General features: G+C 38.5%; 2 protein-coding genes across 2 annotated transcripts in view; one reads left to right on the top strand and one right to left on the bottom strand.

Annotated features, from left to right (window-relative positions):
• The window catches only part of LOC135222598 (calcium permeable stress-gated cation channel 1-like), a 208668-nt gene that overhangs the window by 29308 nt on the left and 155397 nt on the right, over positions 1–23963 (top strand). Inside the window, 2 exon segments of the mRNA XM_064260691.1 lie at positions 4903–4935; positions 8343–8480. Coding sequence (XP_064116761.1) covers positions 4903–4935; positions 8343–8480 — 171 coding nt within the window.
• LOC135222592 (piggyBac transposable element-derived protein 4-like) lies at positions 14486–16686 on the bottom strand. The gene is made up of 3 exons (XM_064260680.1): positions 16523–16686; positions 16298–16398; positions 14486–16167 (listed from the first exon to the last, which is right to left on the bottom strand). Exon 3 carries the CDS (start codon positions 16142–16144, stop codon positions 15143–15145), a length of 1002 nt encoding a protein of 333 aa, XP_064116750.1. The 5' UTR covers positions 16145–16167; positions 16298–16398; positions 16523–16686; the 3' UTR covers positions 14486–15142.

Genomic DNA, 23963 nt, shown 5'->3' with positions numbered 1-23963 from the left:
TTATGAAGTTTAAGGAACTGAAATGACTTGAAAGCTATTGCTGAAACTTAGGATACTTAAAAATTATGGAGAACATTGTAGTACAATGGAAGTTGTGCACACACAGTATGTACTATTGCCAATTTAGAACCTTTTCCGTTTCATTACCTGCAAAACCTGACGAGAAAATAAGTTACGTATATGTTTGTCAGATATAGCTTAATTCATATGAACTTTTTTTTTACTTTGGAGGCTTTTAATGAATGTAATTCAAAATTTTGCATTCCTAGTTATTTCTCTTATACTTCAGAAAATATTACTATACTATTAACTTTTTATGTTCTTGAACATACGTATGCAAACTATAATATTTTACATATGGATAATTTGTTGCTGGCAAAGAAGACAGACCTTTCCAAATAGAGAAAATTACAATTATTGAGTGAGGGTCTGCACACTTGAGGTGGTTATTGGTGAATGGTAGTCAAATGTTTTTATTATTATGTTATATGTATATCCCTCAGTGCTTTGACTATAGTGTTGCCCATTGAATAAATGGTCTGTTTTTCCTGCTTATTTTTACATTAACAGATGGTTGAAATGTATAATGCCATTTGTTGTATTGTTATGCACTTAAATTTCTTAAGTTATGAATATTCATCTCAAGTTTTTCATTGTTGATTGTGCATGTGGTACTGTATATACTGTGTACAGTATGTACTACTTATTTTGATGACTTGGTAGCCTATGTATTATTTCAGTACTTTTGGTCTCCATACAACCCCATCATTCACATATATGCTAACATATGGAGTCTCTTGTCGTAATTGCAAAATACAAATATATTGTGCATGAACATACTTCTGTAGCCTTGCAGATTGGTTGTATCCCCTTTTGTTTTGTAATTGTGATGGTTACTTTTCCATTTTTAAACTGCAATGGTGAAAAAAAGGTTAAAAATGAAAGAAGGCCATTCTAATGTAAAATTCTCAGAATTCTTCTTTTCACATGGTTTTCAGCTGTTCACAAGGGTAGTAGCTGGAGGAATTTGAGGCAAACTTCTCTGTTAGCCTTTTTTTATTCTTTTACTTCATGATTTCTTTTGTCCGTAAAGAAGGAAACGACAGTGTGTTTGATATCAAGATATACATACTGTGTATTTAAGGTTTACTTGTCAACATCCATTGCGCTTGATTTTCTCATATTTTCTATCATTACAGGCTCTTTCAGGGCAGATCCATCTTAGGTTGGCTTGAACTATATTACCTTATAATTCAAGTATCATATACCCTATTACTGTCTTGACTTATTACCAGTACATATGTACTGCTTTTGCAAGATGATTTTTTCTGCACCTGTGACCCTTATTAGAAAGAAGTGTTCTGAGTCTCCTTCAAGATCCCATCTCCAATGTGAGAGGAGGACACATGGATCTACAAGTTCTCTTATCCATCAAATTCTTTAGGCTTGAGAACAAAAACAATGGTACGGAATATTCAGGTCAATTATATTCTCATTTGACACTATTATCTGGAGAGTCTTCTCACTTTGGATGAAGGAAGACCTTATGCCTGCTGATCATTTGCTGAGGCTCATAACGATAGATATTACTGCTCATAAGGCAACACATACGTACCTGTACTGTATTCCATCTGGAAGATTAATTACAAACCATAATCCTTTTTAAGTGGGTCCATTGTGGCATCTAGCCATGTATACACCTGGTGTCTCTGCTTATTGACAGTAATTTTGTAGACAGCTTACACACCAAACTACTGTATTTTAAATTTCTTAAAATCTACATAATTGCTTTGGCAGCATCATTTATAGATTGTCTGCTCACCAGTTTTCCTATATATTAGACAGTTCTGTAGCTCCTCCTACACAGTGGGGTAGTCCATTGTCATATGGCTTACACAGTGAGATCGAACATCTATGCTAAAATACCATACATAGATGTTAGCGAACCTTTAGGATAAGAGATATTTTTGGCCATAGTTATCAACAACCACATCGTACCTGCATCTGTTAGTCCTTTTCATTTGTCCCTATTTGTTTTAAGTTCACTTTGATGATGCTGTCCTTCAAATAGAGCAAACCTGATTGCCTTTTTCCTGCCACAGCTTGCAGATTCTGTTAATCCCTCAATAAAGTCTCTGGTCCCGTTCATACCCAGGACATAGGTATCTCATCATTCGTCAGTTCTCTGTTCAACATGTTTAAGTAAGAAGATAGCTATTTTTCCACTTGATATGTCTCCCTATCACTTTATAACCATCTCTGGTTCCTCACCAGTAGTTTCCTCACTTTGGGATGGCCTGCTTTTGCTTACAGAAACAGATTAAACTTAAGTAAAATATAATATTTGTATGGCTAAGAGATATTAAGTTTCTGAAAATTTTATCTAACATATAATTCTGTACCGTATTTATTAGATATTTTATTAGCATGTAATTTGAAAGGATTATTAATGATTCATAAGTTTTGCACCTTACATTATAATTTTAATATTTCTGCCCCTCAAACCTGAATAGTATTTGTTTTTTGTTGGGCAATATTTTTCCATGATGAATTCACAGGGATATATAGGTACAATTAAATGTGAGCATTTGTTAATGTCATAGTGGTTTAATATTTCTACTTCGAAGATATATTTAAATATAAAATATTTATATTTAATAAAATTCTTGCCATCTATTTTACCAAATGAAAACTTATGAGTGCGTTCTTAGTTATGTTTCTCTTCCCTCTCCATTAGCTTCAGAAGCCAGAAGTAAGAAGTGGCAAGGTTTTGTGTTTTTTTTTTATTTTTCATGTTTAGACAGCTGGTGGAAATAGCAAATTTAAATGTGTTGTACAGTGTTTGCATGGATACTTGAGTAGCATACTCTTGTGGTGAATTGTAGTTCAAACTGTAAAAGTCCTACTCTTTCTTGTCAAAACCTTGTTCACCAGGCTTGATGATTAGAGATACTTTTATTAGTGTACTCATTTCATAGATCCCTCGTATGCTCAGTGAAAAGCAAAAACAGTTGTGATGGGCTGAAAACATACAAAGCATGTTCAGAAGTATAAGAACAGTATAATCTGTTTTTATTTTTCATGACTCAGGAAGCATTCTAGATTTTAGACATCCTTTGTGTGTAAAATGTTTTGTGATGTCTTTATACATGAAATTATTGATAGCAGGAAAAATTTGATATCTTTGTTTTTAGAATATAGATGATTTTTTTGTTGTTTTACTTATGAAAGATGTTTAGAATGAACTCACAGGAATTTTTTTCGTGCAAGTTCTCACATTATACTGTTACTGTAATATGAAAGAAAATAAAGAAAAACTGTCAATTCAAGTTTCAGAAGATGAGAACATGATACCATAAATCTTTTCAAAGGACAAGAACCTGATATCATAAATCTGCTTGCCAATCTTACAGTTCCACAACAGCACCAATTTGAAATTTAGGTGTTCTTGTTAAACAATAGTGGTTTGTATTTATGGAATGGAATTCCTTAACTTCATTGTCACTCTTGAAGAATTGACGATTTACTTCAAATCCCAGTAAAGAAAAGATACAGTTGGTCTCGATTGTTCTTAAAGATTTTGTTGCCTGGTGAGCAGATCTGGAAGGCTCAGGTTCATAAATAACGGGCTATGAATATTATACCAGAATCCCAGGTTAAGTTTTATTTACAGTAAATTATTGAACTGAAATTTAAATAAGATATTTATTTTAAACCCATTGAAGGCTATAGATTTAGAGGTATTGGTGTAATCTTTACACCAGTATATTGGATATACAAACAGAGAACATTGACACCTACACAAAGAACATCCCAACACAGAAATGTAGTAACAGATTGCATAACACTGCTTCAATGTTTCATGCAAAATTTCTCGAACTGTTCCCTTGTCAATTATCAGGTTCACAAGGCTTTTAAAGGCAATGTCATATGATCATGTTTTCTCTCATAATTTAGTATCTTTTTACCAGATTTGCACAAAGTAACTAATTTCAGTAACAAAATTGAAGACAAGGAAGTTCATAACTGTTCAGTGTTACCTTAGGCATTTGTAGCTTTGATTTTGCACCCATATAAAGAGTTATTGAGTACATCTCAGAAAATTTGGCAGGAACTCTTTAAAAGGTGCAAAGTAAAAAAAAAAATACCACGTTCTTGTTACACCACCCTTAGTATGATAAATATGACTTCTGAGGATTCCTTGAGGGAAATTTATTGTATGTAGCTAGGTTCAATAGGATTCTGTGCCCCCAGTGTGTTTTGCATTGACATTAAAATTAGTAATCATTTTTGTTAGGACTCTATTTTCAGTTGTATTTTAAAGATAAAAATGTTGGTTCATTTTTTTTTACTTGATTGCTGAGTATTACGTAGATACAGTCAGAATTTAGCTTATTGCCATTAACCATGAACAGAAACAAAATTGTGTTTTGATTAACATTTTATTGTTAAATATAAAATAGTATTAGAAATGTTTTAGTATAATTTAGTGGTTATTTGACATACTGCATAGTATATCTATGTGAGTGAAGATAATCAGCTATACAGTATCTTCTTTGCTTGCTGTGTAAAAAGTTTTATTTATTTTTGCTGAATGCATAGCTTAATTTCCTATTTTACTTGATATGTAGCTTAGACATTTTTGCCTTTATCGTTGATTCCTGCTCTTCTGAACCTTTTCTACTTGTCTCTAGTTGTTTTTTTAAACTGTATATAGCCCAAGCAGAAGTTAGATTTGTACACACAAAATCTTTGATAAGTTAGTCAATTGCTTTGTGTTTTATCTTCATGAGATTTTGTAGTTAAGGTTCAGTTGCATGGTTCTTTAGAGTAAGGACCTGTGTTTTGTGTTTTTTTTTTTCTTATTAACAAATGCATCTTCCTTTTGATTTTTTGTTTCAGAACAAAGCATCTTGGCTTCAGTCAGTACAATGTGTAGGTTCCTAGTATGCTTCTTTTTATTTTATGATTTATTTAATTGTAGCTGATATAAAAAGTTGATTATTTGGTGCCACACAAGTTTGGCATTTAGCACTTTAAGCAGCCAGTTCCTTTGGATAGTGTAGATCAGTTGATCATCCATTATTTTCTCTTCATATTCATTGCATAAATCTGTTGTTAATTGTTCAGAACTCTAGTCTTAAAGATCCAGTCCCTACTGAGCTTGGAATTGATTCATTCATGTAAGAGCTGAGAGGAATTTCCTATCATTATGTAAAAACTGTAGCTGTAATTGGTTATCCGATGGAAGGTATCTGGTTAAAGTGTTATAAATATGATTATCATGTGTAGTAGTCATGTACTAAACTAAAATGTGTCCTCTGTGATACTTTTAACTAATATCACATGCTTCCAAGACTACTGTTATCTTTTGATTTTTGTGATTAGTAATACATATATTAAAACATTAAAATATTTCCCAGAGATAAAAGTTAATTTCAACTGTTAGATAAACTGGTTTTATAGTTGCAGAAATATCTAATATTTGTCTGGTTTTAAATTTTGCACCTTTTCTTATTTTGCCTCAAAATTCAAGTAAAATTTTGGGATATACTGTCACATATTTGCTAATTTCTCTTTTAAGCTATTAATAGTTAAACTATGTTTCACCACAAACCCATTCTCATATACAGCCCATAAGTGGTCTTTCAGTACCTCAGATCATACATTTGTCTAATTAACACAAGCACATTGGTAGGAGCCCCAAGCATGTACCACCTGGATGTACAAGTTCATGGTAAGCACCTGTCTTCCTTTTTCTTTGGTCTGTAACACAGTTCATAGCTTAGCAGAAGACTCTAGGTATCATACTTACTAATCAAGATTGCTGTCAACTTGTGGGTCCAGGGTGGCACATGCCTAGAGCAGCTACCAATCTTCTGTCCTTTAGGCAGTAGACTACATGTTCTGTAACACTCTAAGACCACATATGCAGGGTGTATATGAGAAATTGGGTTTTAATAAAATAATTTGTTGTATAAAAAATAAGGTTTTTTGAACATCCATCATATTATTCAGATGACTACCATATTGAATATTCAGTTTTAAGATTTTTAATTCTTTGAGTAATCAGGTTTAAAGTTATAGGAGAAAATTTTGTGGATTTCCACAATATAACCAGAAAGCATGTGCATTTCTGAACAGCACATACAGGTATATGTTATATTTTAATTTTATTGTATAATTAAAAATGCATGAATGAAATGTTGCTGCTCACATAAGAATGGTTTAAATATGCTTATAGATATTTTGTTTTGCTATACTACTGTATTTTGTTTTATGGAGAGGCAGTCAAATGCTATGATAATGTTTTTTGTTTTTCAATGAATATGTAATTTTTAATCAAGTAGTACTTAAAATTATTAATTGATATTCAATTTCATTTTTGACCAGGAATGTGAGGTAAGGAAAATTAATTTTATGGGTTTGGCCTTTTAAAGTATTGTACACTGATACTTGTTTATTGTTGATTGCTTTAACTGATATATTTAAATACTATTGACAGTTTACAGCCATATAATTTTTTCTATGTAATGATTGCAGTAGTAAAAATATGCTAATAAAGTAGGCTGCTCATAGGGAATGGTTTTAATGATTTAAGAATTCCGAGGAAATGTTTCCTGTTTAGAGATTAGTTTAAAACTTGTTATAAAAGATAATAAAAGATAAGAAGATGAGGGTGCTGCTGCAATGTCTGGCTCAGAAAAAAATAAATTCACCACTTATGTATTGTACTTTTTATGACTTCCAAAGGTAAAGATTAGCACATTTCCTGTAGATGAAGATGAAGTCTCTTTTGACATTTATTTCCCCTTGCTGTTGTACTGTAATTTCTCAGTACATTATACTGTAGTGGCCAGTATGTGAAGATTGCAATGTCATTCAGTAGTACGTACTATGTTCAAGTTCAGTATATCTTAGTTTTACCAGACCACTGAGCTGATTAACAGCTCTCCTAGGGCTGGCCCGAAGGATTAGATATTTTTACGTGACTAGGAACCAATTGGTTACCTAGCAACGGGACCTACAGCTTATTGTGGGATACGAACCACATTGTATCGAAAAATAAGTTGCTATCACCAGAAATAAATTCCTCTGGTTCCGCGTTGGCCGAGCCGAGAATCGAACTTCGGACCACCGGATTGGTAGCCGAGCGCGAAATGCACTCAGCCAACGTGGAACTACTATGTTCAAGTAATTTACTAATACATACATAATGTTAATATTGTAATGTTTTTCTGAGATGAGCCCATAAGATGCCTTGAAATCATCGAATTATTCAGTAATTGTTTGGATGATCCCATTGATCTTTTGTTAATATAATAATGCTTTATATAATGAATAACCGTTTGTGCTAGTGGTTGCTGTTTCTTAATACAGTATTGACATAATAATTATTATGACGTACAATACCCATACCATAAAGTTTTGAGATACTGTAGTACACTTTATTTATTAGAAACATCCTGTATGGCAACATGTAATAATTGAACTCTAGTTTTTTTTTTTCAATCAAAAGAATTTTGCAGTGATGAGGGATTTTTAAGGTTGTGTTTATACATTGAGATTCTTCCTGTAATGACCTTGGTGTAGTTTACAGTCAAGATAAGTGAGAATATTTTTTTGCTATGTTATTTTTTTAAAAAAACACCTTATCTAAGATTATATACTGTCATTTTGAAATTGACAGATTGTATTAGTGTGCCATATCATTGGTCAGATTTTGTAATTCAGTCACATTTTTCCATGCTTTAATTACTTCAGGAAAAAGTCTTATGTACTACATACTACTGTATTGTGACCATAGCATACATATATATGAACAAAGAAAATTATCACAGTATCAAGGGAAGATCTTCAAACAAAAAACCAGAAACATAGTCTTGTGACCGTTTTGTAACCCTTTCTGTAGGACATCTTGAATGCCCAAAAATGATCGGTGCACATTTAATATGAATTAGAACTGGTGAAATTTATGATATTTAAAATTATTTACATAAACAGCCTATACGTTGCAGCGTTTTTAAAAATTTTACTCTTGGTATCAGTTACTGTTTTCTTTCATGGCTCATAAGATAGATGCCCTCATTATTTTAGGCTGCTAAATATTGTAAATAGGGTATTGTTACAAAGTAATGAAGTTTTCGATATAATTTCTTGTTCATAATATTAATAAAAAATTAGTGGCTAAAATGTTGACCATAGTATTATATGTAGTATTTTTTATTTTAACAGTATGTAGCTCTCAGTTTCTAGATAGTCAAGTGTTTTTTACATAAAAGTAATAAGGATTTCTTGTAAGTTAGTCTGCTAGAATAATATCACTGATAATGGTTTTCCAGATGGACACAGCTATTTTATGGCAAGGAGAATGACATGGGAAAAATTGCGAGTGAAAGTGACTCCGTGTCATCTTTGGAGTTAAACGTGCACCTCGACAAGGGTTTACTTTCATGGATTCCAGCCCTATTTAAAATCAAGTAAGCATTCTTTCAGTTTTCAGTACTACTATTCTTGTCCTAATTTGAAAAGCCTAGTATGTGAATGTGCTTGAGTATTGTCATCATAAAACATTATATCAACTCTTTCTGTTGTGTGACTAGACATGCAGTGAGTTTTCTCTACTCTCCTCTGTCCCTTTGCCTTCATTGCCTGAACTTCCATAGGGTTCATGTAATTCTTTTTACATGATTTTTTGGGTCTTCGTATCAATCTTAATCTTGCTCCTTCCATATGTACTATTATTTTTTAGCTCATCTTCATCCCTTCTTATCTCATATCCAAACCATCTCAGTCTGAGATCTGAGTTTGTTTCTAGCCACTGGACATCACATCCTCCTGTCATTACCTTGTTCATAATTCAGTATTACCTTTACTGCATTTTGGCTGTGAATCTTCTTATTACATACTATATGGTTACACCTTTTCAAGATTTTTTTTTTTTTTTTTTTTTTTTTTTTTTTTTTTTTTTTTTTTTTTTTTTTTTTTTTTTTGTTTTTTTTTTTTTTTTTTTTTTTTTTTTTTTTTTTTTTTTTTTTTTTTTTTTTTTTTTTGCCTGTTTCCACTACATGCAGTAGTATAGGCATTGTGTAGGCATCACAAATCTTTATTTCCATAGAATGCCATGAAATGCTATTAGTCCCAATTACTTAGGCATAGTTAAAAAATATAAATGGTGATAGGGAGAGGACAAAAAGTTCTTATTAAAGATTATATAAAAGCAAAAATTTTAGCTTTATTTTATACCATAGTTTAAAATTAATTTTCCCAAAAACCATAAGGTCTGCACAAACATAACCCTTGCTGAGGCTTTAGGGCTTCTTGCTCCTGAGGACATAGTATATATGTAGTCATTGCTATCCTTTATTTACTCTTCTTCAACCACGACTACATGTCTGAAAGCTCATTCTTGCCCTTGTTGTGGCATTCTCATTTAACAGTCTAGACTTCTTCTCCAGAACTGCAAGGTAAGGAAATGAATTTTGCTCATGGTCAAGGGCTCACAGCTCTAATAGACACAGAAATTTTAGTTTCTGTAGGTACTAGGATAATTTATGGAATGGTAAGCAAAAGCTACAAATAGAATAATGTTCCCCATCAAGTAGGCATAAGTATTGTTAGGGTAGCAGATAGAGGTATAATTAAATGGAACTCCATACTGAGTGCTCTTATATTGACCCATGAAGGTTGCCACTAGCTTGTTTTTGGTGGATTGACCCCATGAAGTGGCATGACACCAGTTTGTCTTATTTTCTGCACAATCCTTTGATGTCTCCTTCAGCCAGCTGTAAAAGGAAGAGATCAGTGCCTTTAGTTATCTGTTTGATACCAACTATCCTGGATTGGCTGCGTCCTAGTTCATCTCCAACAGTTTACTGCTGTTAGAGGAAGCTAAGGCTTCAGAAGAGGTGGCCAAGGCTTCAGGTATTTATTAAGAAGGTTATGTCGAAAAGATGCAGATAGTCTCCTATCTTCATCATATCTCTGGGAATTGCAAGTTGTATCCTTAAGACTCTAATGTGTTCTGATAGTCCTGGGTGAAGGAGTTGGGAAAGACACTGATATGGACAGCATGAGAGGTGCTATATTCAGTATGGGAAGACCATCCTCCTCTTCAGCTTCTTGATTCAAGATCCTTTGAATGAACAAGATACTATTTGCCCTAGACATTTTACATGACAATGTCCAAGAGATTTAGAACTTCAGTCAGTTCCTCTTATATGTTAATATGCAGTGACCCCTAGTAGATAATTCTAAGTAAGAAGAATACATTCCTCTTACCACACAGATAAAAGAGGCCATTCAGTGGTGAAGTCTTTTACCAGCAGGAGAAGAAGGTGAGAATGTGGTTCCCCCATAGATAGTGTATCCTTTAGTGGGGCTTGTATTCATAGACTGTGGAAAAATTAAAAGGTTATTGAAGCAAATATATTGATCATTAATATTTTGTGACCTGGGTACTATTTCTCCCTTCTGGAAACTCAGGTCCCCATGTCCACCCATCTAGTAAACTTGGATTTTGTACATGAACTTCCCTGACAGATATATACTTAGCTATAGTCTCCGACGTTCCCGACAGAATTTCAAATCTCGCGGCACACGCGACAGGTAGGTCAGGTGGTCTACCTTACCCGCCGCTGGGTGGCGGATGTACGAACCACTCCCGTAAGCTTGTCAGATTTTTCTCTGTCGCGGGAACGATAACAACTGTTGTCGGTTCCTCTCGATAGTTTTTCGATTCTCGCTTGCCTGGAGTTAATTTGGACTTCTTTTGGTGACGTATTCGCTTTGTTTGGCTTGGCATACGCTGATTGTGGACCGGTTTGATTTTGATTTTGATTTTCTTTAACGATGTCTGACCTAGATTCAGTAGTTAAAACTTCGGTTTTGTTTAGGGTTTGCGTGAATGAAGGATGTAAGGTGAGGTTGCCGAAAGCTTCGGTAGACCCCCACACGGTTTGCATGAAATGCAGGGGGAATGAATGTTCTTTTGCTAACCCTTGTAGTGAATGTAAGGGATTGAATGAAGAAGAATATAAGGCTCTCTCTTCTTATGTTAGGAAGTTGGAACGTGATAGAGTGCGTAAGGCTTCCTCTAGAAGTTCTAGTAGATCTAGAATGAGTGAGTTGGATGTGGATCCTAATACTAACGTAGAATTAGAACCTTCTTCCCAAGTTGCAGCCCCTGCTCCCCGCACCGAAGCCGAAGATTCGCCTTCGGAGGCGGCAGCTCTGAGAGCCACGATTCGTTCTATGGATCAGAAGATTCGTCAGTTGGAAGGTAAGGAGAGTGTTAGTGATCAGTGCAGTGTCCCCAGTGTTGTGGAGGGTGCGTCTGACCGGCTCCTTAGTGCCTCTAGGCCTAGACCTCTTCCAGACTCCCAGTTCCAGTGGAGTAGGAAAGTCGAAAGCCGCAAGAGGGCTAGGGAGAACCCCCACCGGTCAGGCGTCCCCTCGGCAGATCCTGAAGTACGCTCCCAGGCTGCCTCGGATCGCTACAAGGAGCTACTACGCCAATGCTTCTCCTCTTCGTCGTCTCCCTCTCCGAAGAGAGGTTGGAACTCCCCAGATGCGTCGCGCCCGTTGAAGAGGGCTTGGAAGGCTCCCTGCAGTCCTTTGGCTTCTAGTCCGGAGGTTTTCCCGGAAGAATCGTCGGTGGAGGCGAAGAAACCCAAGAAATCCTGTGATCGTTCTTCTTCTCGCGCTCCGCGCCTGCTTCCGAGGAAGAACAACAAGATTCGCCTACGAGAGTACTCGCGGGACTTCAAGCTCAGATCACGGCGCTAGCAGACTCTCTAGCAGTTAGATCACGTAGGAAGAAGGACGTTTCTCTTCCGATCAAGAGATCTAGGCGCCGCTCTTCAGAGGATCGTTCTCCTCGTTTTAGGCGTTCTCCTTCATATGGGGAGGTTTCGTATGAAGGTAGGGGCTCGCGTGAGCGCGCGTCGCCTGGCTCTCTTTCGACTTCAAGGCGCCAAACATCGGTAGGACGCTCTATGGAGAAAGAAGTTTTTTCTCCAGATTGGATTCCCGCTTCCGGTAAGCGCACTGCACCTGCTCATCACGCTATTTCTTCAACTCCCTCGCGTGAGACTTCTCCTCAGCAGCCTCAAGATTCTAGAAGGCGCCCTTATACAAGTAGGCGTTCTTCGTCCAGATGTCACTCTCCTCGAGTGTCGGATCGTGACTTCTCTCCTGACAGGCATCAAGAGTCTGGTAGGAGTCGTGTGCATGATAGACGGCCTGCTGTTAGCCGCTCCCCGCAAGGTAGGCGCCAAGAGCCTACTGCACATCGATCTCCTAGTAGGCGCTCGTCTCTTTTAACCCCTTCTTTACCGGGTGGGTGAGCAGAATGTAAACATTGCGTTCGCTGCTGAACCGAATCTCTCGGTAGTGAAGGGTGGGCTCCAGTTTGGAGGGGTGCCGATCGTAAAATTATTTGCCAAAAATACACAAATCAAGAAAGGCTAATGAAATTATCAGGTATACACTGGTGGTCGGTGAGAAAACTACGGTCTTGAATAGAAATTCGGTCTTACAGAATGTTGATACATCCACCTGGAACATGCACATAAAGTATTATCAAAATAGAACAGTAAATAAGCACGTAAAATAACAAAAAAAAGAGCAACAACTTCAGCGAAAGCCCCGCCAATAAAATATGGAAATCGCAAATATTATAGTATAACTCTCAAAAATTGGTCGATGTTGTTTTCTATGAGTTCTAAGATTAGTTTCATCACAGAAAACAACTTGAAGGGTATCACGGATATCTAAACTAATTTTTCAAGTTTCTTGTCCTCAGGAAAAATTGCTTTTTCGCTTTTTCTCTGGTTTGTTTTTTTTCGGGAAGGGGGAGAGGGGATTTCTTTGATTGTCCTAAATAATATAATTTTTAGATGTTTTAGGCTATCAAGTGACATAATAACTACAAACTCTCAGAAGATTTTGTCTCTAAATCGATGTTTGAATTTTTTCTGAATATTTCTTCCTATTATCTCATTTATCGGCTGGGCTTTCGCTGAAGTTGTTGCTCTTTTTTTATTTTTTTTATTTTACGTGCTTATTTACTGTTCTATTTTGATAATACTTTATGTGCATGTTCCAGGAGATTATACCAACATTCTGTAAGACCGAATTTTATAGTAGTGTGTAGGTGACAGATGAACTGCGTCTCAACAAAAAATCACAAAACCAGACAAGCATAAGCATGTAATAACTTCTACCCAAGTATAAAACCAGTTGCATCATCATTTACTGTATTTATTTATTTATTCACTTATTGCATTTTACAAATAAAAGATATGAACACCAGATAAACGAAGGTAAAAATAAAGCCTTATAGTAACTTTATATATTTATTATCATAAAATGAGCAGAAAAATATAAGTAAATGGCTTGATATAAAAAAAAGAGAATTTCTACTGTTATACTAGCCACGTAAGTTATAACCTGTTTACTTTATATGTATCTAATAATTGAAGGAAAAATACAGAATCATTATTTTTATAAGATAAAGTAATAATTCCTATATATAATATATATATATATATATATATATATATATATATATAGTATGTTATTGTATATTAGAGTAAGAATAGATAATATATACATATATATTATTTATTCTTAGAGTTACATACAATTATTGTTCATGATAAACTTTGAAATGTTCAGGTGAACACAATCCAGGCTTTTCTTCACAACCATCCAGAGAAAAATATATGTAAATGTATTGATATACAAAAACAAAAAAAGAATACAGTTATACTAGTCACGTAAAGTATGACCCATTTACTTTTTATGTATCAAATAATTGAAGGAAAAATACGGTCTTATTATTTTTATGAGAATAAAATTATATACATAAATATATATATATATATATATATATATATATATATATATATATATATATATATATATATATATATATATATATATATATATATATATGTGTGTATGTATATATATATATATATATATATAGATATATATATATATATATATATATATATATATATATATATATATATATGTGTGTGTGTGTATGTATATATATATATATATATATATATATATATATATATATATATATATATATATATATATATATATATATGTATGTATATGTATATATATATATATATATATATATATATATATATATATATATATATATATATATACTTTATACACACAAAAGAAGAGTTACACAGATTTACATGCAATTATTGTTCATGATAAACTTTGAAATGTTCAGGGGAACACAATCCCGGCTTTTCTTCACAACCAGCACATTGCAACCTTACCCACTTCGCTTTACCCTCTCGTGTGCAGATTCGGCACTTCTTTTGTGGGCGTTTTTTTTTCTCAGTTCTTGGGATTGTCATAAGCCAGTGGACGACAGATTGACGGGAAGTTCCAGGTTGAGGGTCAAGGTATAGTTTTGACTGGAAGTTCCAGGTTTGAGGGACCAAGTCCACGTTGATGGGAAGTTCCAGGCTGAGGGTCAGGTCCACGTTGTGCAGATGCCGTTCTTCGTCTCTTTCTCCTGGGCGCTTTAGGTTCATTTTTGGTTGCGTCCAAAATAACATACTTCAAACTGTATTCACTCAAGATTTCGTGAACCACCGTCTTGATGAATGCAGAAAACTCTGATCTATTTTCATGGTTGTTCAAATTATAAAATATAACAAAAGAATTTAGCACCATCCTAACCATGAGATGTAGACCGAGTTTTTTGAACCAAGTATAAGATTTTCTGGTGGGATCAGTGGGCTCAAGCATTTGATCAACCAAGTCCACAGACCCCATTTGCTCATTATACTTTTGAATGGGCAATGGTTTCTTTATCATCTGCCGTCTTCCACCCTTTAGAAAACGGTTCCTTTCCACAAATCCTGCTCTGTACTTGGTCGATATAACGTGAACCGGACTTCTGTCGCAATATTTCACAACGAGAAACTCATTTCTTCTTGCAAAGGCTGATTGATTTACTTGGAGCGATAGGTCTTTGAGACACTGGGGTACACCTCTGTTTGGTCGGATTGTTCCTGTTGTAAGTGTATTCTTGCTGTAAAGAAATTCCGCTAAATTGATTGAAGAATACCAGTTATCCAGTACCACATGCCTCCCTTTATTTAGTAAAGATTTCATGAGGAATACTGGGACTCGCTCTGACTTGCTTAGATGTGCTAGATCCATCTCTAGATATATCTTCATACATTTGAGGCGTATAAAGACAAAAATTCCATGTGTAGCCTCTTCCCTCTTTCGAACTTGGACACAAGGCAAATAATTTGAGTCCAAAACGCTTCCTTTTTGTCTTTATATACTGGCGGAAACGAAGTCTGCCTTTATATAAAAGAAGTGACTCATCAACTGCAAAATTTTCCCCTGGTGAAAAAACATTCATACTTTTTTCTCGAACCATGTCAAAAAATGTTTGTATTCTGGTCATTGGCTGGCTGGGTTGAACATTATCTGGATGAGAAAATCTCAGAAATCGCAAGATTTGGGAAAACCTATTGCGGCTCATTACAGTTGTAAACACAGGTGGCCCAGTGCAAAGCAAAGATTGACTCCAGTAATCTGAAATACGTGGCAACTTCGTGATTCCCATCAATAACTGAAGTGCAAAAAAAATGTACATTTCTTCCACAGTCACATCATTCCACTTTTTGCCCATGAAATTTTTCTTAGTTTTCTCGGGATTGTCACGGAAAAAATAGGCTGCGCGTGTATTTGTCCATTCACACAATGAAGAAATTACATCCACTCCCAAGAATAACTGTAAACAGTCAAATGCATTCATTGGATGTTGATCGTGGTGATGCAGAATTACCGGATGCACATCTTCAAAATCACTCACGTAAGTGGGGAGATCGCCAGGCCGTGAATCACTAAATGGGTCTGATAACAATCTAAAACTAACATCTCCACGCGGAGATGACCCATTACTCTCCACCGATAGCGTTTCACTCGTACCTGAATCTTCTTCACTATCACTAACCACTTCAGGAACATAATCGGTATCCGAGTCGTCAAATGACACATCACTCTCACCTCCGTCAGTAGAACCCTCAAAGTCGCTGAACTGCGGCCTAAAATCTTCATTATCACTCTCATCAGACGACATTTGGCCCGTTTGAGCAAACCAACCTGAAAAGAAAGAAAATATACATTAGGTATCATTGTGAAGAATTTACGTGAAGTTACGATGAAAGAAACTTGTATATGATATGACTTCTCATAAAATATATATGAAACATCAAGTCACACTTCATTTTACCTGGATGGGTAATATAGACTAGGATGTTATCCTCTAGTGTATCGAAGAAGTCTTCCAAGCAAGGCTGCGTCTGAGGAATGAAGTTGAAAATGCCCGGCTACCTGAAAAGAAAGAAAATATACATTAGTATCATTGTGAAGTTTGTACATGAAGTTACGATGAAATGAACTTTTATATCACATGACTTCTCATAAAATATATATGAAAAACTTTACTTTCTTTTACCTGGATGGGTAAGGGAGGGTATCAAGCAAAGGTCTTCCATGCACGGCTGCTTCGGAGTGAATGCTATGAAATACGCTCTCTTTGTCATATATGCCCCTACATCCATGACGTCATCTGCTATAGCCAGTGTTTTCGCATCCGGTTAGGGCGAGATAAGAGATGAAGGCAAAAGGAGACGAATTGACGGACGAAGACGAAGAATGACCGATGAGGATGAAGAAGACGACAAGGTGGACAGAAAGACGACGAGGATGCCTTGTCAAAACTTGGCTCACACAAGTGTTATCGGTATAGGGTTGACAGATGACCGTGTTTCCCATCCAGTCAGGACTTGATAGGAGATGAAGGTGAAGAAGACGATGAGGACGAAGACGATGAGGACGAGGACGAAGACGAGGATGACGATGAGGACGAAGAAGACGACGAAGATGGAAATCGTAGACATCCATTGATGCCTTGTCAAGACTTGGCTCACACAAGTGTTATCGGTAAAAGCGTTGAGAGATGATTTTATCACGACTGGAAGTAGCGAGTAAGTGTGATGAGCTGTCCACTGCTTGAGTGTTTGTTTGCTCGACTTCCTGTTTGTTCCACATCCTGCCAAGGCTTGGCTACTCTCTCTCTCTCTCTCTCAGTAAAATTTCGTTTTTGGTCCGAACTCCGAACCTAGTAATATTTTGTTTTGTGATAAAATCTATACAAGTCTACAAGTTTATTTTGTATAGAGAATAAGAAGATTCAAAAGATAATAAAAAATATAAATGTTCGGCCCGGAAACGAACATTTCATCCGTTGATAAATCGGTGGTTGTTTCCATACCTCTCGGTCATAAGTTTATTTGATTTTTACTAGATTGGAGAATTATGTATATAAGATGGGAAAAATATAACTTCAGACGGGAAAAATTTATCGTTGTTTATTACGGGTATCTATACTAATTTTTCAAGTTTCTTGTCCTCAGAAAAAATAGCTTTTTTGCTTTTTCTCTGGTTTGGTTTTTTATATATAAAGTTACTATAAGGCTTTATTTTTACCTTCATTTATCTGATGTTCATATCTTTTATTTGTAAAATGTAATTAGTGAATAAATAAATAAATACAGTAAATGATGATGCAACTGGTTTTATACTTGGGTAGAATTATTACATGTTTACGCTTTTATCTGGTTTTTTGTGATTTCATACAATCAACTTACCTGTCAGATATATACATAGCTAAGACTCCGTCGTTCCCCGACAGAAATTCAAATTTGCGCGGCACACGCTGCAGGTAGGTCAGGTGATCTACCGTCCTGCCCTGGGTGGCAGGATTAGGAACCATTCCTGTTTTCTATCATATTTTTTCTGTCGCTTGGAATGTAAACAACGTTTGCAGTTCCTCCTGACTTGATTTTTGGATTTCATCGCCATCGATCTTCTGGGCTATCTTTTGCAGGGAAGTACTGGATCGTTGGTTCGGCATACGCATATTAATTGTTTTTTGATAACTTTGGCTTCGAAAATTTCGAAGAATTGTTTACGTGTAACTACCGAACTTTTCGGTAGACAATCACATAGTTTGCAAGAAGGAAAATTTTAATATATTCATAATAACGTGTAGTAAATGTTAGAATTGATTGAGCTAACTTCCTTCTTGACGATGTAAGGAAACGAATAGTTACGCTTCCTTTAGAAGTTTATATAGCTCTCGTACGAACGAGCAGTTAGAGCATTAACATTACTAGTAGTGTGGTATCCTCATCTCCTTCTTACTTCACAGAATCTTCAAATTCATATTGCAATTTGAAGACAAAGGAAGGTAGCTCTAAATACGAGCTATTGAAAGGTAAGAAGTGATTTTACTGTTAGTGCAGTGGAGGGTGCGTTCTGTTCGGCTCTGTTTCGCTCCCAGGCCTAGACCTCTTCCAAGCTCACATACCCAGAGGAGAAGGAAAGTCGAAAGCCTTACGGAGGTTATGGAGAATCCCCACCGATCAGGCGTCCCCTCGGCAGGATCTGTAGATCGTCCCAGACTGCCAAGTTCGCCATTGGAAAGGCGTCCTAATTAGTAGAGGGTGCGTTCGATCGGCTCTGTCTCGCTCTCAGGCCTAGACCTCTTCCAAACTCACAAGCCCAGAGGAGAAGGAAAGTCGAAAGCTTACGGAGGTTATGGAGAATCCCCACCGATCGGGCGTTCCCTCGGCGGGATCTGTAATACGTCCCAGACTGCCAGGATAGCCATTGCAAAGGCAGCCTTTAAAAAGTGCGTCTGTTCTTCCTTTCCGTTTCTTCATCTTACATCCGAAAAGACGAAGAATGTACATGTTAGAAGTTCGGACGATCTGGCTCGTTCTCTGAATAAGAGAACACTGACTCACTGAGCGAGAGGCTGAGAGCAGCCAGCAAGCTAGCGCGAGCCACGTTCCAACAGCCAGCAGCGAGCCGCGTTCCAACAGACTAGCGCGAGCCGCGTTCCATCAGACTAGCGCGAGCCTCGTTCATACAGATAACGCGAGCCGCGTTCCAGCAACTGAGTGAGAGCCGCGTTCCAGAACTTTTTCTTGGCGCAAGGCGCCCTTCAAAGAGAAAAACAGGCGGCTTAACTAAGGAGCCTTATAGTAGAATGGCAATCAGAAGGATGCTTCCATTTGAACGTTTTCTGGCAAGAGGCTCGTATAACAAGACTAGAGGCGCTCGGATCTATTAGGCGCACACGGGGACCTTCCACGCAAGCGGAACGTTCCAGGAGCGAGTCTCCTTTCTAGCGTGCGGAACATTCCAGGCGCGCGGAACTATCCAGACGCTAGGCGCTAGGAGCAAGGATCCAGACGCCAGGCGTCAGAAGATTTCAAAAATCTTCATTAGAGAGAGAGGTCAGTCGCGAGACTCCTCTTTGAATTTTTAACTTGAACAACTTTCCCCTGGCAAATGCAAGATGTCGCACAGGCGGCCGTTGCTTTTGTCAGAAGGATTCTGATACTAAGAGAAGCCCCTTTTCATTATTCAGAAGACTCCTTTGTTAGGCAGTTCCTCTCAATGCGGACTCTCTCCTTCATCCATGCTCTTCCCTCGTTTTGATGAGGAGGCAAGAGCTTTGGGAGTTTTTCTTAATAAGATCTCATCGATGTTTGGGTATGATGGCGGATAGAAAATATCTACTTCCTTCCGTAAACCCTAGTGATGAACAGGAATTCTGTCTCTTCCGCGATTTATGAAGAAATCACGAAGATTTAAAGAGTTCCTTGATTAACTTCGTTACTTAAGGATATATATTATAATATATATATATATATATATATATATATATATATATATATATAATCATATAATAATATACTCTTTCTATCGTTCTATTAACGAAAAGAACGAAGATAGTAGAAGGTAGTAGAGTTTCTGCTGTATGAGAATACGATACGGTCAATTCATAAACACATACCGTAGTTACTTCTTTTCTGTGCAACTCAATTACAAGTATCCTTCTACGTCTTTCCTAGGAAGGACTACGCTTAAAGGGATTGTTAAGACTACACCTACTTAGCTTCTAGATTTATCGAAGTCTTGTTTCGCTTAAATATGCTTTAATAAGAACTTCCTGAAGTTCGATAATAATTTTATTAAATTCCTTTATTAATTTGGAGTAGCTGGCAAACTCTGGAAGAGTAAGCGGGGACTGCTTTCGCTGAGAGCCTGAGACCAACGCAGTACGCCTATGCCAGTTACTGTCAGTACCATGTAGGTGTCAGTCATGAGCGGTCGGGCGAATCTCTCTCTCTCCTGCGGGAGGGAATAACTCCGTATCTCTCCCCTACAATCGCGGTCTTAACCTCGGATTGAGGGGATAATTAAGCTAACATAAATAAATATTGTATGCCTTTTGCTAAGAAGCTTTCAATAAGAGAGATAGTACAACCTTTCAATGCGGTTTACCGTAGGTAACATTATTAAAGGATTCTATCGCAGCAGAACATTATATTATGTAATGCTCTCAGGCTTACGAAAGCATAGCTTATTAGAGTACCTGCTCAGGAGAAGATGGATGAGTTCGGATGGGAAACATTCTCTTTGGGACAAAACTTGTTTCCCTGAATGGACTATACTACGTATATAAAGTTTTTTCCTACTAAGAACGGAATTAACATGTGAAAGGATGTCGGGTACCATAAAGGCACAGCTGTTCTGGCACATAACATAAAAAGAATTAGAAGAAAGCGCCAGTCTGGCGCAACGCGCCAGAAGTACCAACCTGGCGCAATGCTCCAGAAGCGCCAGCTTGCGCCAGAAGCGCCAGCCTGGCGCAGTGAGCCAAGAGCACCATCCAAGATTTTCTCGTTTTAGCGAGTTATTAACCTAGGAGTCCAGTAGACTCGGACACCAAGCTCGTAACGGCAAGATTCGTTCCTGATTTCGTTACCCCCCATTTAATCACTTAGGCCATTTCCACGACACACTCATATCGCATAGAGCATCGAGAATCTCTTTTTTTTCGCTCCTATTCGCGTTAACAAAGAGATCCTTCTCGATCGACGATAATAACTGTTAACATGTTTTAACATTTATTGGGAAGAGTTGTTGAGAAGCGGACGAACAGGCTTCCTATAGACTGCTTCCTTTTCCTACTTCTCCCCCGATTGAAGATGACGTGGGAAAAGCTTCAAGGAAGATTATCTTGCCAGTACAAGAGCACTGGCCTCTTTGGTGAGTGTTAGCGCCTCGTAGGAAGGACGTTGCGCTTCCAATCAAGAAGTCTCGTCCTCTCTCCCCTGCGAAGCGAGAGGCGTCATGCAGACGTGAAGCTTCCAAACAGATCGCAGAGGCTTCGGTTTCGAGAGCGAGATCGGGAGAATCTTACGGAAGACACGTAACGCCAGAGAGACGTGAGACGTCGTCAAGACATGAATAGTCATTTAAAGCTGCTTTTAGACGCGAGGCTCCAACCAAAATTTTGGCGCCAGTTAGGACGCCTTTTGAGAGCGAAGCGTCTTCCAGGCGCGAGGCGTCATCCAGACGTCAGCAGCCCACACAAACGGGAGGCGTCAGCCAGGACGCTTGCTGACTAGAGCGTCATCCAAGCGGGAAGCGTCATCCATTTATGGAGAGAAGCCTGGGCTGTTGGCGCCTTCCAGGACTATTAAAGCGGGGAAGAGGAAGGAATATCATTCCCTTAGCCCTCTCCTTTTTAGGAGTTTGTCTCCTCCAGAGGAAGACGTACTGAATTAGCAACGGAGACTCATCTAGACCCGAGTTAGAAGTAAACTCGGAGGAGGAGTTTCAAGGAAGAGAAGGACTGTCGAACTATAATGTTTTGACAGCCTTGCTTCTAGAGGAGTATGGAGACGACTTGACTCCTGCCTCTCCTCCTTCTCCGCGCGCTCTTTTCTCGAGTGCAAAGACGAAGAAATCTTCGTTTTTTCTTAGAATGAAGCCCGCCATTTGAAGAAGGTGTTAGTTAGAACGGTCTTCTGCATGCCTCCAGCGAGACTAGCTGGTAAAAGAGGCATTTGATATCAGACGGGAGAGAATAGGGGTATTTCTCTTCGTCTACGTCAGAAGCGGACTTTTCGACCTTAGTTGACGCTTCACGTAGACAAGGTTTGAACTCTGCCCGTATAACTTGGGGCATTTCAGAACTGGACCATCTCCTCAAGGGACTCTTTCATGTATTGGAAGTTTTCAACTTCTTAGATTGGTCCCTTGGGGTGATGTCCAAGAAAGCCCATGATTCTGAAGGACTCGAACCAGAAGTCCTTCTGTGTATTTTGTCTTGTATAGACAAAGCGGATCAGGATGGCTCGGTTGAGATCTCCTCTTTGTTTGTTTGGAGCAGGTCTTCTTAAAAAGAGGACAGTATATAGTGTCTTTTTAACCAAAGCGGTCTCCCACGCTCAGAGGGCAGCGCTTCTGTACTCGCCTTTGTCTGACTTTTTGTTCCCTTCTCAGTAGTGAAGGACATTTCTCGTTCATTAACTGAGAAGGCGACTCAAGACCTTCTGACACAGTCAGTAAGGAAGAAGAAACCTGCAGACAGCCCCAAGAACACTGTCATTGTCTGATGAGGAGAAAGACCGGGCCTACAACCTGACACAGATGCGCTAGATGCGAACATATAGGACAGATAAGAGTGTCCGATGTGGACATTGCCAGACATCCTCGAGACTCTACCAAGCTTGAAGCTCCGGCAAGTGGGGAGGAGCCACCCAGGCGCGAGGCGCCAGGCAGGCGCGAGGTACCAGCCAGCGGCGAAGCTCCAGGCAGGCGCAAGGCGCCAGCCAGGCGCGAAGCTCCAGGCAGGCACAAAGCGCCAACCTGGCGCGAAACGCCAGCCAGGCGCGAGGCGCCAGGCAGGCACAAAGCGCCAACCTGGCGCGAGACGCCAGCCAGGCGCGAGGTGCCAGCCAGGCACAAAGCGCCAACCTGGCGCGAGACGCCAGCCAGGCGCGAGGTGCCAGCCAGCCGCGAGGTGCCAGCCAGCCGCGAAGCTCCAGGCAGGCGCAAGGCGCCACTCCAACCAGGAGCTAGACGCCAGCCAGGTGCAAGGCGCCAGGCAGGCGCGAGGCGCCAGGCAGACACAAAGCGCCAGCCAGGCGCGAGGCGCCAGCCAGGCGCGAGGCGCGAGGCGCCAGCCAGGCGCGAGGCGCCAGCCAGGCGCAAGCCAGGCTCTAGGCGCGAATCTCCAGCTAAGACGCGAAGCGTCATCCAGATGCGAGGCGCCAGTCAAGCGAAAGGTACCAGACAAGCGCTAGGCGCAACCAAGAGAGCTAAGCACCAGCCAGGCGCGAGGTTCCTGCCAGGCTTCAGGCTTCAGTCGGGTGAGATCCATTTCAAGAAAGCCCTGGTCTTCTTTGAAACATGGAGATCTCCTAAGCACTTCATTAGTGACTTGATTCCTTCAAACAGCTGAGAATTAAAAGCGCAGGAAGTGCGCGCTTTTGCAAATTCTTGTTCTTTACATAACAATATGTCATATAAGACATATTAGCTGTGTTGTACGGTAGAGGCAACTCTGTGTTGACTTCTCATTACACAAAGGATGTCAAGTTAACCTACGAGAGATCCTTCTCTTTTGGGGTTATTTTAAAACGTTATTCTGCGGATACGTTACTGGGATAAGGAGCCGACACTGATCCTTAACTTTGAGTTAAAGTTTTTTAACTTAGTGAAATTATTGGGGTTTTTGAAAGGAGTGTGGGGATAACTCTTTCCAATTTGAGCGCGAACCCTCGTGTTAGGATCAGGTGATCGGGATCGGTGTTGCGCTCCTTCATAAGGTGTATTGTCATATAAGTGGATCAGCACCCATTGACAAAGTCCTTTCAGGCTCTGCCGAGTAAGTGGATAAGACCCCTTCGGCAGACCCACAAGAACTCTTGGCCATAGATCACATATCTCGCTAAAGTTTTCTTTTGAGGTGATGCAGACTACTGGGCAAACACCCACGAAGTCTACCACCTATCAGGTAGGAACCA

This window comes from Macrobrachium nipponense, chromosome 20 (assembly GCF_015104395.2).
Source record: "Macrobrachium nipponense isolate FS-2020 chromosome 20, ASM1510439v2, whole genome shotgun sequence".
Taxonomy (NCBI): Eukaryota; Metazoa; Arthropoda; class Malacostraca; order Decapoda; family Palaemonidae; genus Macrobrachium; species Macrobrachium nipponense.
The sequence above is the reverse complement of the archived record's forward strand: the minus strand, read 5'-3'. Positions and strand labels throughout refer to the sequence as shown.